Source organism: Planococcus citri, chromosome 4 (genome assembly GCF_950023065.1).
Source record: "Planococcus citri chromosome 4, ihPlaCitr1.1, whole genome shotgun sequence".
Taxonomy (NCBI): domain Eukaryota; kingdom Metazoa; phylum Arthropoda; class Insecta; order Hemiptera; family Pseudococcidae; genus Planococcus; species Planococcus citri.
This window is the reverse complement of record NC_088680.1, coordinates 24,546,693-24,563,902: the sequence shown is the minus strand read 5'-3', so window position 1 is coordinate 24,563,902 and position 17,210 is coordinate 24,546,693. Positions and strand designations below refer to the sequence as shown.

At 33.4% G+C, this 17,210-nt stretch overlaps 1 protein-coding gene across 3 annotated transcripts in view; it reads right to left on the bottom strand.

The window, feature by feature from the left end:
- The window catches only part of toc (toucan), a 72,345-nt gene extending 55,786 nt beyond the window's left edge, over positions 1–16,559 (bottom strand). For all 3 annotated transcript variants that reach the window (XM_065363390.1, XM_065363391.1, XM_065363392.1), the window contains exon 1: positions 16,255–16,559. In XM_065363390.1, coding sequence (XP_065219462.1) covers positions 16,255–16,275 — 21 coding nt within the window. In that variant the 5' untranslated portion in view covers positions 16,276–16,559. The remainder of the gene's footprint in view (positions 1–16,254) is intronic.
- Positions 16,560–17,210: the final 651 nt, after the last annotated feature.

Sequence of the window (17,210 nt, the reverse complement as noted above, 5' to 3'; positions counted from 1 at the left end):
CAATTTCGAATTGTTTTGAGCAGTTCATGGAGCGTTCAGCATAGTTTAGGAAGCTGAAATTTCCACAAAAGTTCGTCCAGTTATTTCAGAACGGCTTAAAATCACCTCCCATCGACTCAGAATGTTGAAATAAAGGTATACAAAAGTAAATTTATGGTTTCGAACTTCATCGAATAAATTTATGTGGAAATCCCACAATTTTCTAGGGGCTTCATAACTTCTCAAAACGGCTCCAAACCGCCTCTAATCGATACGGGAGGTCGAAAATAGAATTTCAGCTTTCTAGGTCAATTTGTAATTTTTTTTAAATTTTGACCCAAATTTGATTTTTAAAAATTCAACAAAAATCGAAAAATACATTTTAGCACCTGAAATTTTGACAGTATCGCTGGAACTTTGTCCAGTTCAAAATTTTTTTTGTAAGTGAAGTACCTCTCTTCTTAGATTTGAAACAAATAAATCTTAAGATCAAAAAATCCACAAAATTAAGTCGATTTCGTATTTCATCATTTTTAATTCGAAGACCAAAACGTGAGCAGCGATCGAAGAAGGCAAAAGGAGCTCAGATAAACAGACCCTTCACCCACTATTCACTTTGGAAATTTATATAGGTATATGTATTTACATGGTATCTAACGGATTTTTTTTTGAAAAAATCACTACCTTTTCACTACTTTTTTCACTACCTTTTTTCAACAAAATTTTCAGAATGCCATCCACTCGACCACCCCCCCCCCCCATACACACAAAAAAATTAACAAAGTCACATTTTTCACATGGAAATTTCTTAAAAATTGAAACTGGAAGAAAATTTGTAATTTCAATCAAAATTATTGAAAAAACAATACACGAGCTTATTACATTCGTTATAAGACAAGGTGTCAAACAAAATTTCAAAATAAAAAATTCGGACTTTAACAGGACATTTTTTGAACACTAGAGATTTTATTAAAAAAAGAGGAGCCGGGGGAGGCAAAATTTTACATTAGAATTTTTCGCTTTTAGTTTTCCAATGTCTTCAACATCCCAAGATTTTTTCAAGCGAGCTGATGTCAAAAATATAATTTTATCATATCAATTTTTGATTTTTTTTCACGTTACAGTTTCTTGCTCATGTAATGAAATTGAGTGAATAAAAAACTTTTTTTTAACAAACCAAATTTTTAATTTCAAAGGAGAGGCACATATATGTAAAAAACGATGATTTTTAGTGTGATGAATTGGTTAATTATAAGAAGCTTATTACTTTGCTTCAAAATTTTGAAATTCAAATGATTTTTTTTTTTTTGAAAAATTCAAAATTGAAAAAAAAGCAAACGAGCCCGAGCGAAGCGAGGGCAGAAGCTTTGAACAATTCATGTTCCGAGAAGTGAAAAAAATTTCTTCATGCAGGGAGGAGTTTATCTTTCTGATTCAAACTTTGAACATTTCTTGAATTTGAACAATAGTTTTTCACGGGGAAAAAGAGTAAACAGCCCGAGCGAAGCGAGGGCAAAAGCTCTCAGAAATGTGTAATTCAAGCTCTAAAAAAGTCGACAAATGAGCTCTTTTCTACGGAATAAAGATCGAGAAAAAGGAACGAATTTGAATTTTTTAAAATTTTTTCACTACCTTTTCAACAAAATTCACTACTTTTTCACTACTTTCACTACCCATTTTAAAAATCACTACTTTTTCACTACTTTCACTACTTGCACTACCTGTTAGATACCCTGATTTAGCATGTGTACAATGCAAAGGATTAAAATGGCATTTAGTCTGGGCACGTTTAATACTTAGTTGTCAAAGGCTCTAATAACATATCGTAAGTAAATACGTACAAACTAATGTTCTATTACAGAGAAATTATGCGGATCATTCTATAGGAATCAACACAGCTGCAGTTTTCAATTTCAGTTCAGATAAGAAATAATAGTCAACCATTCAAAATCACAACAAATTACAAAATCACACGTTCGGAGAATTTTTATGAAAATGTACGGCGATGGTGAGGCGTAAGTGGCTGAATATATCGAACTAAATTCGCAGAAAAATATTCAATGTTTTGAAATAAAATCGCGTTTTATTGACCATGAAAATATAGTTGAAACATTATCACGAATTCTAGGAAATTTCTCAAAAACGTCGAACTAATAGAAATTCGAACGAATTAAAAAGCTTCTCAATAACTTGGAATAGACAAGTTTTCAAAGATCTGAAAATTTGCCGCAAAATTTAAAATACATAAATCGATAGAATCAAAAAATTTCTCAATGGAAAAAAAGCTTTCCAAATAGACAGTTGAGTCGGTGAATTTTGATTCAGGTCAACTACATTACTCAAAAATAAAACCTCAACACTACAAAACTGCGCAAAAATCTCAAAATTCAAGGACCCAAGAAATACAAAAAAAAAATCATTCGTAATCTAACAACATTTAAAATTTTTAATAATTAAAACCAACACTTCGAAAAACAATAGTACCAGTTTTTTTTTTCAAAACACTCGATTCAATCGACCACCATTTCTTCTACCTTCTCGTCCTCACACAGTCACGAAATAATCCTCGAACACTGCGTTTATAAAAACAACAATCTAATCAAAAATTCCATCAATCGTCAATTTTTCAAGTACTATTACGCAAACAAAAAAAAAAACAGAAAGAAAAAAATCAATTCCTTTGGGATTCTTTACACAAAGAATACAGTTCGGTTTATACCTCGAACCATTATTACTCGTACAACGCAATCTCATGCCCTTGCGCGATCCCAGCATTATACAAAGTTTACAACAAGTTGATACAAAATAAAAATAATCTAAAATAATCCTATCTTTTATTACACTTATCGTCGTAGCCCGACGAACACTTCGCGCACATACGTTTAAACTTCATCGATCCTTTAACTCTTGAAAGTACCTGCAATAAACTCGGGTATAAGTACTTGAAAGAAAAGGGTCATAAAAGGGTATAATTAATCGTTATCTCATCTCCCCCCCCCCTGCGAGCACGTCTCGACGAATTCGAAAAATCTACCTCATCGTGATGATTCTATCAACTCGTAAACGAGTACCCTAAACTCATAAATTTTCCATAAGCTTCGCTAAGCACACATCGGATCTGCGTTAATAAAAAGAGGCGGAGAACGAAAGAGATGAAGTGAAAAAAAAACAAAAAAAATGGAAAGTATCATTTATCTTATTGAATGTTTTAAAAAATTAGGTCAGTAGGTAAACGCTGCGATGAATTTTTGAGCATATCCATCCATCGTCATAAGGTACAAAAATACATTTACATGAGATTCGATCGATGTGTACGTGAACGTATAGAATTAACCCCGCACCGCAACCTAGCTCTCTATCGTTCATTTTTATACACTCGAGAAATATAAATAAAAATTGATATCACTATCTACCTACGAATATATACGAGTATGAAAGTGAGCACACAGATGATTGAAAAGGGTAAATATTTGCGAACTTATACACGAGGGTATAAATATAATACATATACGAAGCCACAAGAGCCAAGAGTCCTTTCTTCTTTCTTTTTTTGATACCTCTAGTTACCTGTACGTGTATTCAAAAGACCATATTATAGAGCAGGTCATTGACGTACTCGTATTACATGTCAGATTATGACCTGGCAAGATAGTACGTAGTACGTACGATAAATCAAAAGAGCAACGCTAATGTTCGAAGGGAGTTTAACCTGGTTGATGCGAAATTTCACTCAAGCGAATAACATTTATAATGCCATCACTGGTGTATATTTGGCAACTCAGCATCAAGAAGCACCTGTCTTTTTGTTGTCGTAGTCGTTTTGTACAGTAAAATAAAAAAAATACACCTCTCGCCGAACCGTGTCCTCCTTCATACCTGTACAAACTGATAATAATTTGACTTTTCAATGATACGACGGTAACACTGCGTACCTTATGCTTTCCCTTTTCCACTAGAGATACGGTAGTAATGACCTTATACTTACGGAAATATATGCCTAGCTTGGGTACGTTATGATAGAATTATCATTATTAATGATTTTTTTTCACGCCAGAGGCCAGATAATAAAAATTGCTGATGTTCGTCGTCTTTGATATGCATACAGTTGGTTGAGTGGGTGGCAAAGAAGATCAACTACATACATAGAGTACAAGTACTCGTATATGCCATCATGATACTCTACTATTGCAACTACATATAAACCATTTTAGCCTGGTTCAAAGAGGAGTTACAATACGTACCAATGGTTTGGTTATGGTTACGCTGATGGTTTGCAAAGCATCAACATTGAACGGTTAATTAACACCGTGTACATTTTAAACTGTGATATTGTACAAAGCGATGCTCGCGACGCTAAAGTCGTGTTCTAAATGTACTACGAGAAAAATTAATTAATAAATTACTACGTTCTATTTTCCATTTGTATAGTATTCGATCGAAATGATCCGAGTTGTACCGTGAAATTAAACGCCCTAAGGTTTAACGAGTGTAATTAATGATGATTTTTTTTTGGAAGGTAGGTAAGCGAGAAGCTTACTCTATTGTGGGTCATAATGGCGAAGTTTATGTACATGTACTTGAAATTGGGCAGGTCTAGTACAGATGAAGATTACTATACTTCCTTTGCACAAAATGCAAATCGCTTTCGGCCTTCCCCTTATTCACCGTAAAAAGTTATGGTTGAATTGACTGATGCATTCGGGATTATTACAGCACTGATGAGATGAGCTAGAGAGTTGGAAATGCAGCGAAAAGTATAAGTATATTTTGTTTGTATGTAATTTTCTTTGGTTCGAAAAGAAACATCGAAATAGTTCTAAATATAGCACTGAAAATGCCCATGGCTCAGCTCAGGTATAATCGAGTCTTATGGTAAACCATAAATTTATTTTTCATGTTCCTTAAGAAGCCTAACAAACTTAGAATATCAAAATACAAAGTAGGTAAACGATTATCATTATTCATTATCATCAAGAATCTTTTTCAGTTTCTCATCAAACAGGAGAAGGGGATACCCCAGCATAAAATTTTCAAAAAGACAAACAAAAATTGAAGGAGCACCTGAAAATTTCCCACATTGTACAATTTTAAATGCTTCATTTAATTTTCTGAATTTTGACAAATTTGTAAAAATCAAAATTCGATAAAATTGGGGTACAAAACTGGTTCCACTTCGCAATTTTAGAAAACAATTCGAAAAATTATTGAAAATGTACAGTGACTATTCAAAATTCCCACACATTGGAGATACTATTCAACATATTTTTTAAATTACAAATGGCGGGGGGGGGGGGGGGGTGAATTATACGCTCAAGACTGAAATTCAAAAAATGAATCAATTTTTGAGCTCAATTATCTGGAATTGGACAATGGACATGTCACGTGCTATTTTTTTTACATAGTTTTGATTTTTTTTTTCAAATTAGAAAAGTGAAGAATTGTATCAATTTTTCAAAATAAAATTGTATCAATTTTTCAAAACAAAATTGTATCAATTTTTCAAAACAAAATTGTATCAATTTTTCAAAACAAAATTGTATCAATTTTTCGAAACAAAATTGTGTCAATCATTTGAAACAAATTGTGTCATTTTTTAAAAACAAAATTGTGTCAATTTGTTCAAAACAAAGTTGTGTCAATGTTTTCAAAACAAAATTGTGTCAATTTAAAAAAAAAAACAAAATTGTGTCAATTTTTAAAAAAAAAACAAAATTGTGTCAATTTTAAAAAAAAACAAAATTGTGTCAATTTTTTAAAAAAAAATTGTACAATTTTTCAAAACAAAATTGTATCAATTTTTCGAAACAAAATTGTGTCATTTTTTAAAAACAAAATTGTGTCAATTTGTTCAAAACAAAGTTGTGTCAATGTTTTCAAAACAAAATTGTGCAATTTAAAAAAAACAAAATTGTGTCAATTTAAAAAAAAAAACAAAATTGTGTCAATTTTTTCAAAACAAAATTGCGTCAATTTTTTCAGAACAAAATTGCGTCAATTTTTTCAGAACAAAATTGTGTCAATTTTTTCAAAACAAAAGCAGGAAATTTTATGACCAAAAAATTAGCCAATTTAGAGTTACATAGAAGAGTTGTAAGAAGTATCGTCCAAAAATTATAAGAACTTAATTTTTCAAAATCAATTTTCATAATCACATTCCACAACTAGGGCGTCTTATCAACATACACAATCCTTTAAAAATAATAATACGCATTCGTATTATTTATTGATGACCAACTGACCATGGATATTTACGAAATGCCAAGCCTACGTCGAATTGTAATGCAAATCATGTACCCACATAGTACATACACACATATTTTCAAAAACAAGTTTTTTTTTAATGTTTAACATTCTTTCGGTTAAATTCTGGTAAATTGAACGTCGTTTAATTTCATTAGCCACCCATAGAATTTCATTATTCATACAGATATCGTCCATAATTGGACAAAATTAGGAAACCTGAGATTGTGAGCAGGCAGCATGAACATACTTATGGTTGCTTAGAGTAACCTGATCTATGCGTGTTCTTTGAATGAAAGCTCGATTTCCTAAATTCGTTTCATCAATGTAATGTACAAAGGTGAACGAAAACAATTGGTTCCCTTGCCATTATTTTTTCAATAGTTTATATGTATTTTGCCATTAGTTGCTCAATGTTACGTTAACCTGAGCTACGAGTACAATCGTTGCATTGAACCTGTAAGCTTTATAGAATATTTCGAAAAAGTCATTTTTCACAAGTAAAATGTACAATGAATCAACAAATATAGCAAAAGCCAAAGGGGAGAAATACTCGTATAATTACGTTCAGTTCAATTTTTCGAGGGCAAACTTTCAGAGAAACAATCAACGATTATTACTTTAAAAATTTTCCAAAACTTAAATCAATACCCACACTTGTTTCTCAAAGCATTGCTTTCAAATTTTTTCCACCACTTTTAGCCTCACGATCGTCATAAAGACGAGTAATTTTTAGTTTCAGAACGAAAATGTAAAAGTTCCCTCTTCTGCTCCTCCTCCCCCTCCTCCCCTGGTCATCAAATGCGAATATTTTTTTCCAAATCATAAGGTCAAGGACCTATTCCACTATGCCATTGATTTCAAGCCCCTCTTTGCCCCCTATCACCTATCCGGGTACTCCACCCACTAGGATACAATCGTCAACACCCTTCTAACACTTGTATCGCTCTTGATTTCTAATTTTTTTTCACGCTTCGTCAACACGATGGCAGTCTCGACACCCTCATCTACTCTGCCCAACACCGGAAGGAAACATTCGATCGCTGTCGTTTAAATTAATAAGTATTTCCTATCTGCTGTACATACTAGATTAGTCTTGATGGAAGCACAAAAGCACCCTTAACTCACTTCATTACTCCTCAAAGACGTCTTTCTTTTCGGAAATCCGCCTCAAATCAAATCTATATCGTCTTACGAGTACGTACGTCAAAGTCCACAGCAACTGGTAAAAATACCTTCTCGTACTTCACACCTTTGGCACGCTATCCGCAAGTAATCTCTCGAGACATAACTCTGAACTTAAGGTAAGACAACTCTACATCACTGATTCCACAAAAACATAGCTACATATAAGAACATATAGCTTAACACACTGCAGAAGAAATATTAATTACACTATAATAAAAATAATAATAAAAGAAAGAACTATAACATCTTCGCCGATACATTCTTTTGTTGAAAATCAAGCATGTGTATCACGTTAACATCACTTACATAAAAACTAGCCACATACTCATGCTCATAAAGGCAGAACGGTCAAGCAGAATGAATAGTGATACCTGGACGTGAAAAAAAGTCGTCGGATGGCTTTTGTTTCCGATGACCACTGGTAACATGAAGTTCATGAGAAAGCAACAAAATGCGAAAGGATGAATTTTTATATAAAAATTATTACGATGAAGACAAGGGGCATGAGCAGGGCAGCCAGATATAATTGCAAAATGACAACGAGACAACGGTAAATGAAATAATTGTTTCGTCGCGAGATATGAGAGCTCTACTGAGATATTATACTTTCACCACCGAGTGTATAAATCAATTTTCAACCATTTTAGAATCGGTGCTGGTGCGCGGTTTAAAATTTAAACGAATTTATCGCACTACGACGAGAATTCGTTTAAAGTTGCCATATAAAGAAACGACAGAAAAAACCACACATATAAACGAAATGACGTACATACTTTTTTAAATAATGGGTAATTAAAATGGTGAAAAATTTTACTCGCAAATTAGTATTCTGCACTCATATACGATTCTGCACATTCGAGCCTTGTCAAGGTCGCAATATTCTTTCAAAAAAAAAAAAAAACCAAGCACACACACTGTGAAAAAATTTCCATCAATTTAGATGTACGAATTGGAGGCTCTTGGACGTCCATTAAATGACGTAATTTTAAAATCGGGAAGCATCGCACATCTCTGATTGTAAGATTGAAAAATATGCATCGAGAAGTGTGTTAAACTGGTTTCACAACTATGCAGATTATACTACAAGTATAGTAGCATTCAATTCGCGCACATTACAAAATACTACAACACTTTTGATTTCGTTGAAATTCTCAATTCAAACAGCTTCTTGTAGCAACTCGTATACCTTGTAGTATGCAGCGAACAAACCCAAGCCCAACCAAGCCCAATTAGCCAACTCGAGCTAACGTTTATCGTGTTTCGCTCAAGTCCATTATTTTCTCATTTCTCCGCATATTTACTCCAACAGATCAATCATCTTCGGCTTCGCCAATCTATAAAAAAGTTTAACGACCTCGTCAACGAGCCTCGCGGGGCCATCGCCATCGTATCGTCGACGAGCATTATATCACATAATATTACTTTCTCTCGATTTAAACGGTTGTTTTTCTGATCGGACTAAATAAGCTCGTACATGTACATTTGTCGCCCACTTGCACATTTCGCCAGCGCGCTTTCCAACCAGAAGCTCAAGCACACTAAATGAACGAGCGAATTAACTCCCAAGATCCATTATAATGTGTACGAAAATTAACTGTAAATTACGACGCTTCGTTCAAAGCCAGTATACATTTAATCGCGACTGGCCGGTTAGAAAATGGAAAATTGTTTCCTAATGCATAGACTCACTCTTCTATAATCGCAGCTTTCGACTAGAGTGTAAGATATTAATGCATAAAAATTTACTGCTTCTCTATAATACATACGAGTAGGTACGTCATTCATACTCCAATCCATAGGAGTACAATTTGCGGGCGAACATTTATGTGTGCTATGCTTTTAAACGACATCTTTACGACTATAGCATCAATTTTTTTCTTCATTATTATACGAGAGTGGATGTAGATGTACATACATAAGTGTCTTGTCTTCACGCGGAGGACAATATAATTATCGTTTAATCGCCGCCGGAGAAGAGGTCATACGAGTAGTTTGGTCATTAATATGAAAGCTGACGAAAGTCTGACAGTAGAACACACAGGAATCATGCTTACGATGGATGAATGAGCAAAAGGCCATCACTATTTTATGTATTTTAGAAATAATGGATGAAATTGAAAGAAATATAAGGAGGGGAGATGTCATAAATTTGCAATTTTTCATTGGCAAATTCATCAATATTGCCACAGCAAAATACGAACTAAAATTTCAGAAAAAGCGTAAGAAAGTTCGACTATCTACACCAAAATTGCCAAACGAGTGAAAAAAATTTAATTTTGTTTTCTTCAAGCATACTTTTTAAATGGCTGAAATCATTTTCTGGTGTAGAGGAAGGAAAGGACTCGAAGGAGGGGGCACCACACTCAGAAAAATTTCAATTTTGGTTGAAATGAATTAGAATCAAAGGTATAATTGAACGAGAACAGACGTTGAATCCTAAAGTTTCTTCATGGAACACGATGTAAAATGTTCAGTCAACAAAATATGAAATTACGTAAGAGTATAAGAACTTAAAATTACACAATGACCAGGTTTTTTTCTCAATTTATATGTAAATATTCGAGTCGAATGCCACATTAATCAATTTCATAGATTTAAGAGGAAAGAAAAGAATTCATATAATTAAAATCTGTTCAAAAAACACACACATCTAAATTCCTCTTAATAAACATATCTGCAATGCACCGTTTTCAAATTGCACACATCACAGACATACAAAAACATTCGAGCACAAATTATTTACCTGCTGAATAATATTTTCCTCCCAGCTGCCTTCACTAAAAGTAGGTCGACCCAAATACTGCATTCGGATCCCGAAATCTTTTTTTATTGAAATACAATGTTAAAAAAAACTAATACCAGCAAATCTTCAATATCGGCTTGAAAATGAAAATTTATCAACTTTATGGGTTTTATTTTTCATAGGGTTTTAAAATTTGAAAGTTTTTATACAGAAACCTAAAAAAATCTCATTAATTTTCCAGACCTTCGACCTTCAAAATAAAATATTACAATGCAAATTTTTCAAACGTCATGAGCGGCAATTATAATACGAGTAAGTTAATCTGCAAGCATTCCTGTCAGGTGTTTTTTAAAAATGAAAATACGACGTAAGGAAGAGACGGGATTTTTACAGATATTTTTGAGCTAGCACATGCTTTAGAGCTATAGCCCTTCTTCCTCCCAAAAAAAGAAAAGAACACGTTCTTATCCGAGCGAAATAAGGTTCGAGAATTTTTGGTCATAAAAGTAGTAGCAAAACAAAACGTTTTTATAGTAACTTTTCAAGATTATTCATTTATGTACATGGTATCTAACGATTTTTTAAAAATAAATCACTACTTTTTCACTACCTTTTTCCAACCAAATTTTCAGAAATCTCTGTCCACTCGACCCCCCCCCCTCCTCTCCTCTACACAGATCAAAAAAAATCAACAATTGAAATTGGAAAAGTACCTCTACCTACACAAAATATTTTTTATTTCAATCAAAATCATTAAAAAAAACAAGTTGCCAATTTCATCAAAAATAAACATTTTTTTTTCAATGATTTGAAGGTATTTTTTCACTACTTTCACTACCTGTTAGATACCCTGATTTAGAAAAAAGCGAACGTATTTTCTGAAAATTGCTTTTGAAAAATAAAGGAAAAAAATGATTTTGCTCAAGCAGAGAAAGCAAAATTTTTAAAACATGAAGTTTTTTTGAAAAAAAAATTAATTTTGGGCAATTTTCGCGAGGAACAGAATAAAATCTGTTTGAACTACTACGAAATCATCAATTTTTATCATAAAGATTTTATTTTTGAAATTTCTGGATTTTGAATGACAAAATTCTCCGATTTCGCCTGAAAATCAACCAAAGTATGTCTACTAAATCGAAGAAATGAAAAAGGACGACCTCTTGATGATATTTGGATGAACCAAATTTTCACTTTTGGAAAACCTTCTTTATAAGTAGGTAAACATAATATACGTAGATTTCAAATTCAACTTTGATACCTATAGGTAATTTCCATCGATTTTTTTTCAAGATTTCATTTCTGCTCGATACTTACTTGATCATATTTTTCGTAATCTAACACATTTTTTTCTCAAAGATGAGAATTTTTTCGATATTCTGCTCAATTTTTCACTATATGTTTTATCAATTTTCAGCCAATTTTTACAAATTTTATGGCATTTGAACAAATTTGTAAGCAATTTTTGCAAAATTTTGCTCAAGTATGTCAATTTTTTCACCATGATAATTACAAAAGCCCAAAAACTGAAAATAAATTTTGTTAAAAATTCAGATGAACAGAAAGTACTATTAATATTTTCGATTCTTGGTTTCAATTCTAAATCATTTTTTGATTTTAAGATGAGGATTTCAATATTCTTTGCATTTCTCAATACATTGTTCAGAGAATAGCCAGATTCAAGGGATAAATCAGCCCCAACGGATCAAATTTCAAAATTATCCCATGGAACTTGGTTCCCACGGTCTGCAAACGCTGAAGCAATTTTTTATCCTTCACCTCTTCAACCTCCCATCATCCTTTACCTCCTTCTAGCAGCTCAAAAACTGATTTTTTTATTTGTAGTTCAAAACTTTAAACAACCTAATTATCGAAATTTGGAGTGATAATGGATCCTGCCAACCCCAAATATAACCATTTTTCCCGAACTTCTTGAGCAAGAACAGTTTAAAAAATTCGAAAAGTTGATTTTCTCTGTGATTTTCGATCCCTGTTTGAAAAATTTTTCCCCTCACAACATGCAATTCTCAAGTCATTTTTGGCTCATTTTTCAATTTTTGCTCAAACTTTTGACACTTCATCCATTTTTACTGTTTTATTTGCATTTTTAAATCAAATTTTTGAAAAAAAAATGTACATACCAATAAAAATAGTAAAATATTTAGTATAAATTATAGTCTAAAAAGGCATAAGCATCACGAAAAAAATTGCGATCGAAATCAGCGATTTTGAATTTCCAGTAGAAGTTTAATTCATCATTCTGCCAGCTAAAAGAACTTAAAAAGTTGCAGAACAAAAAAGAACAATTAGTGACTGGTATCAATGTATAAAGCAATTAATACTCTGGTAATTAATAAGGAAATAAACCGAAATGAAATAATTCATCCTAATCTTTTTCACATTCACGTAATCAGTTCTTTGTGAAATCTCAGTAAAAAAAAAATGACTAAACTGTAAATTAACACTTGCGAGCGAGAGGAGCAAGTAAGTTACCATTTCTAAAACCGACACGAACAACCAGAAATACGTAAGGAAAAAACCTCACCATCTCCAACTTTACCACATTCACTCGCCTTTAAACAAACTTCACACCATTATTCATTTCTTTCAAAGAAGACAAATTAGTCGTTCTCTCATCGCACACAAATCAATGTCATTTCTCAAAGCTAATTTCTAAACCCAATTAATTTTTAATTACAAAACGAAATCCGAACTTGAGTTGGAAATTAATAAAACACACTCATTTCACTCGACTCGACTGTTAATTATTTCGCTATTCTTTAAATCCATTAGGTACTCTATAAGAATATACCTCCCATGGATGGTATTAGTTACTCTGAGTCTGAAGTTTGAAATGCAATCCATAACAAAGTGTACTCGTACCAGCTGTGTACTATACAGACAGTTTAAACCATGTACATAGAATTATTCCAAAACGTGCTAGAGTCATTAAACCTCCAAAGAAAAGGTACTTGTATAGTATCATTGATGAACTGAGCCTTACAGCCAGCTCTAACCTGCCATATGGAGTAAGAACCGTTATAAGCTCATCAATACACATCGTAGATGGTAATATGACTCTTGCTCTTGCATATACGATTTGACTAATGAGAAAACCTCACTTGATGAATGTCGAGAGGTACCTTTTTGGCGATCGGTCAGGTCGTCAGGCGTCACGAGGCACGGCTTTCGCAGAGAAAACAGATCAAAGAAGGAAACACACTTTAGTGTAAATTCGTAGGAGGCAATAATAAGTTGGCTCGAGGCGTATCTAAATAGTTTCGTCGAGCATTTTATATTTCGCGAAATACACCTACTTAATTCACGATTGTCATTTTCGTTTTATTTTGCATTCGTTTTCGATTCTGGTCTCTTTTTTATAACACTGCGAAACAGTGAGAGTTACGGAAGCGAATTTCTCTCGAGTGGGTGCCCTGTTCAATGTCCAGCAATGATAATCTTCGCAGAAGTTATACTAATAACCTGGTTATTCAGCCTCATTATAATTACTATAGGATGGATATTGGATGTGAGATTTTGAACAATTTTTTTTCAGTTTATTGAAATTAGCATTAATGGATGAAAAGTTGGCACCACTGCGTTTCAAAAAGTTCCCATTTTTCGATTTTTGGCGAATTTTTGAAAATTCAAAATTGACTGTTTTTGTCGATTTATGCTTTTTGTTAAAAAGTACGTACTTGATCAATAAAAATGGTCAAAATAAGTCCCAAAACTAATATTAATTACCCAAATCCAAATTTCACCATTTCCAGCCATTCTGGAGACTCCAGCGCAATTTTTCAATTTCTCCAGAATTTTTAATTTGCTCCAGAAGGCGTGAATATGCAGTTGGGCAGCTAAGAATCGAGTTGTGTATTATACTCGACCTGTTTAACAAGTTTATCTACATTTGAGCCGATTTTGGGAATGACACCTCAAGAGTGGTTTTTTGAACAGCTTTTTTCAAAATTAAAAAATCAAAAAAATCAAAAGATAACCGTTTGTGAGGAAATTTTTGAAATTCACGGTAATCGCTGTATTTTGTCCATAACTAACCTCCCAAATCAAAATTTCACAATTTCCAGCCGTTCTGGAGCCTCCAGCGCGATTTTTCAATTTCTCCAGAATTTTGAATTTGCTCCAGAAGGCGTGAATATGCAGTTGGGCAGCTAAAAATCGAATTGTGTATTATACTCGACCTGTTTAACAAGTTTATCTACATTTGAGCCGATTTTGAGAGTGACACCTCAAGAGTGGTTTTTTGACCAGCTTTTTTCAAAATTAAAAAATCCAAAAATTCAAAAGACAACCGTTTGTGAGGAAATTTTTGAAATTTGCGCGAATCGCTGCATTTCTTCAAGAACTAACCCCCGGAGCGCCAATTCCACCATTTCCAGCCATTTTGGAACGAGAGTGACACCTCAAAAAACCACTCTTGAGGTGTCACTCCCAAAATCGACTCAAATGTAGATAAACTTGTTAAACAGGTCGAGTATAATACACAACTCGATTTTTAGCTGCCCAACTTCATATTGACGCCTTCTGGAGCAAATTAAAAATTCTGGAGAAATTGAAAAATCGCGCTGGAGGCTCCAGAATGGCTGGAAATGGTGAAATTTGGATTTGGGTAATTAATATTAGTTTTGGGACTCATTTTGACCATTTTTATTGATCAAGTACGTACTTTTGAACAAAAAGCATAAATCGCCAAAAACAGTCAATTTTGAATTTTCAATCTAGGTACATATAAATGAACTTGGGCAGCTGAAAATTTGGTTTTATGGGTTTTAGACTATGCTCTTTCCAAAAATCCCGGTCCCGTTCAAATCGGAGGGTGACACCTCAAGAGGTTCCCTTGTTAGAACGACCCAGAACCTCAAAATAACATCTTTTGGAATTGACCTATTTTTCCGAAAACAAGTTGGCAGGGGCTAGAGCAAAAAACCAAGATTTTTTCAAAAATGCTCCCTTATTGAGGACCCATATCTCCCCTCCAGGGGTACCAACAGATCCCAAAATTTTACATGGTGACTTTCAACTCAAAATGAAGGTCTCCACCAAATTTGGTTATAAATACACGTAAGATAGCAAAGTTTCAAAATAAGGATTAAGAATGGATGAAAATATGAGCAAAAATACCTCAAAAATCACGTAGTCTTATCTCACTGGTCAGCTTGTAAAATAGTTGGCTAATCTCGGAGCAATTAGCGATTCATTCATGAACACAGAGTCAACCGGTTCCACTATACAACCGAACCGATACAAACGTGAGAAAATAAACGAGATAGACAGAAAGACCGACACTGATGTACCGAAACTGAGAGAATCAGGTGAAAGTAAAACACAATGCGATCGAGGAATTGAAAAAATTCGAACGAATTTTTTTCACTGGCTGACACCAAAATTGAACACAAACACGAACACAATAAAGTACAGAGCACTACTGAGCATGAAAAGCGTGTACCTGTTACACGAGTTGTTTACTTAACGCAATATACATTTGAAAAATTACTCTTGTGTTTTAAAAAAAGTTGTCAGAAACTCCGCCTAAGATAATTAACACGTTTTGACGGCCGCAGTGTTACCAATCACGAGTAAACATTGATCGTTTTTCTTCTCGATCGCAGAAAAGACATTGGAAAATTCATCTTTTGAACGTGTATATTCGAAATTTCGAATATCGTACTACGATTTACAATATCGAGTCACTATCTGCGAATGTAAATTACACGTTTACATTGTATCGTACTCGTTTTTTCATTCATTTATCCTCGTTCTCCAACAAACAGATATCCCATATCGCGACACTTCAGCTTCGGTTTGGATTTTATACAGAATATTTTCAGATATCAAGGTTCTCTGTTCTTCATTACTACATTCGGCATGATTTATCCTTCACTCCGGAGTAATTTGAATTTGTACGACTACGATACGCTGTAACTTTATGGTAGGATTATTTGTACATTGATAAGAGCTGAATATCACCTGTCAAAATGTCAACAGCTGAACATACGCAGAAAGTATCTCGAACACATCGGAGTAATACTAAAGCGAATTATAAGTATCTATAGAAAGGTAAATAATAATATAAGTACACTCAATCTCACCTTAGCCATTACTTGAAGCATGAATTAACTCGGAAAATTGGTACCATAGTGCTCGAGATTCGTACACACTTAAACAATCACTAATACACAAATAACACGTACTCGAATAATTCAAACACACATTTTAACACTGAATACACAAACACAATCGAACAAAAACATAAAAAACTAATAATTAAATAAATGAAACCGAGAAAACTACGCGCTTTGTGCAAAAGTTCATCTTTATAACGATTATTTTAGCAGGATTTAACACATACGAGTACAATAACGCACATCATGGCGCGTCGATCGATAACAGAATGAGAAACGCGACTGACCAGTGTTGCCAGCGGTACCTGTGGGGATACAGGTAAATTATTTGGGACGGTGTAGAATGGAGTGTGAACTCTCTGTGCGAAACATTTATTGAATTTTAATATTATATTATTATAAAAATGAATCGGATTATAACAATGGCCTGGTTGGCATACTTTTCATATAATTCACCAACGTGAAAGACGCTGGAATGTGGTTTATTTTTGATTACTTCTTTTTATCGTAGATTCGTGATGCATGTGTCATAGATAGGCAGTTTTTGATGGTTTTGCAAAAGAAAAGAATACCCTAGAATGACTAATGCGACAAATATTATCGAATTTAATTCCTTATCTAACCTAAAATATGGTTGGTGAGCGATAGTAGATGAACGACGAGATTTTTTTTACAAAAAATACACGATATGGCATGAATTTTTGCATGCACATCAAATGAATATTCATTGTACCATTTGTACCTCAAAAGTGTGTCCCTCTTTGGAAACAATAGGATAATTTCTGATTTTCTGAAAATACCTATAAATAAAAATGAATATTTGGAATGCCTTTTTAAAATAATTATCATTATTTCCTGCACAATATTATAATTTTGAAACATCAAGTTTTATTCTACCGTAGTTAATTTTCCTTCCAATAGGT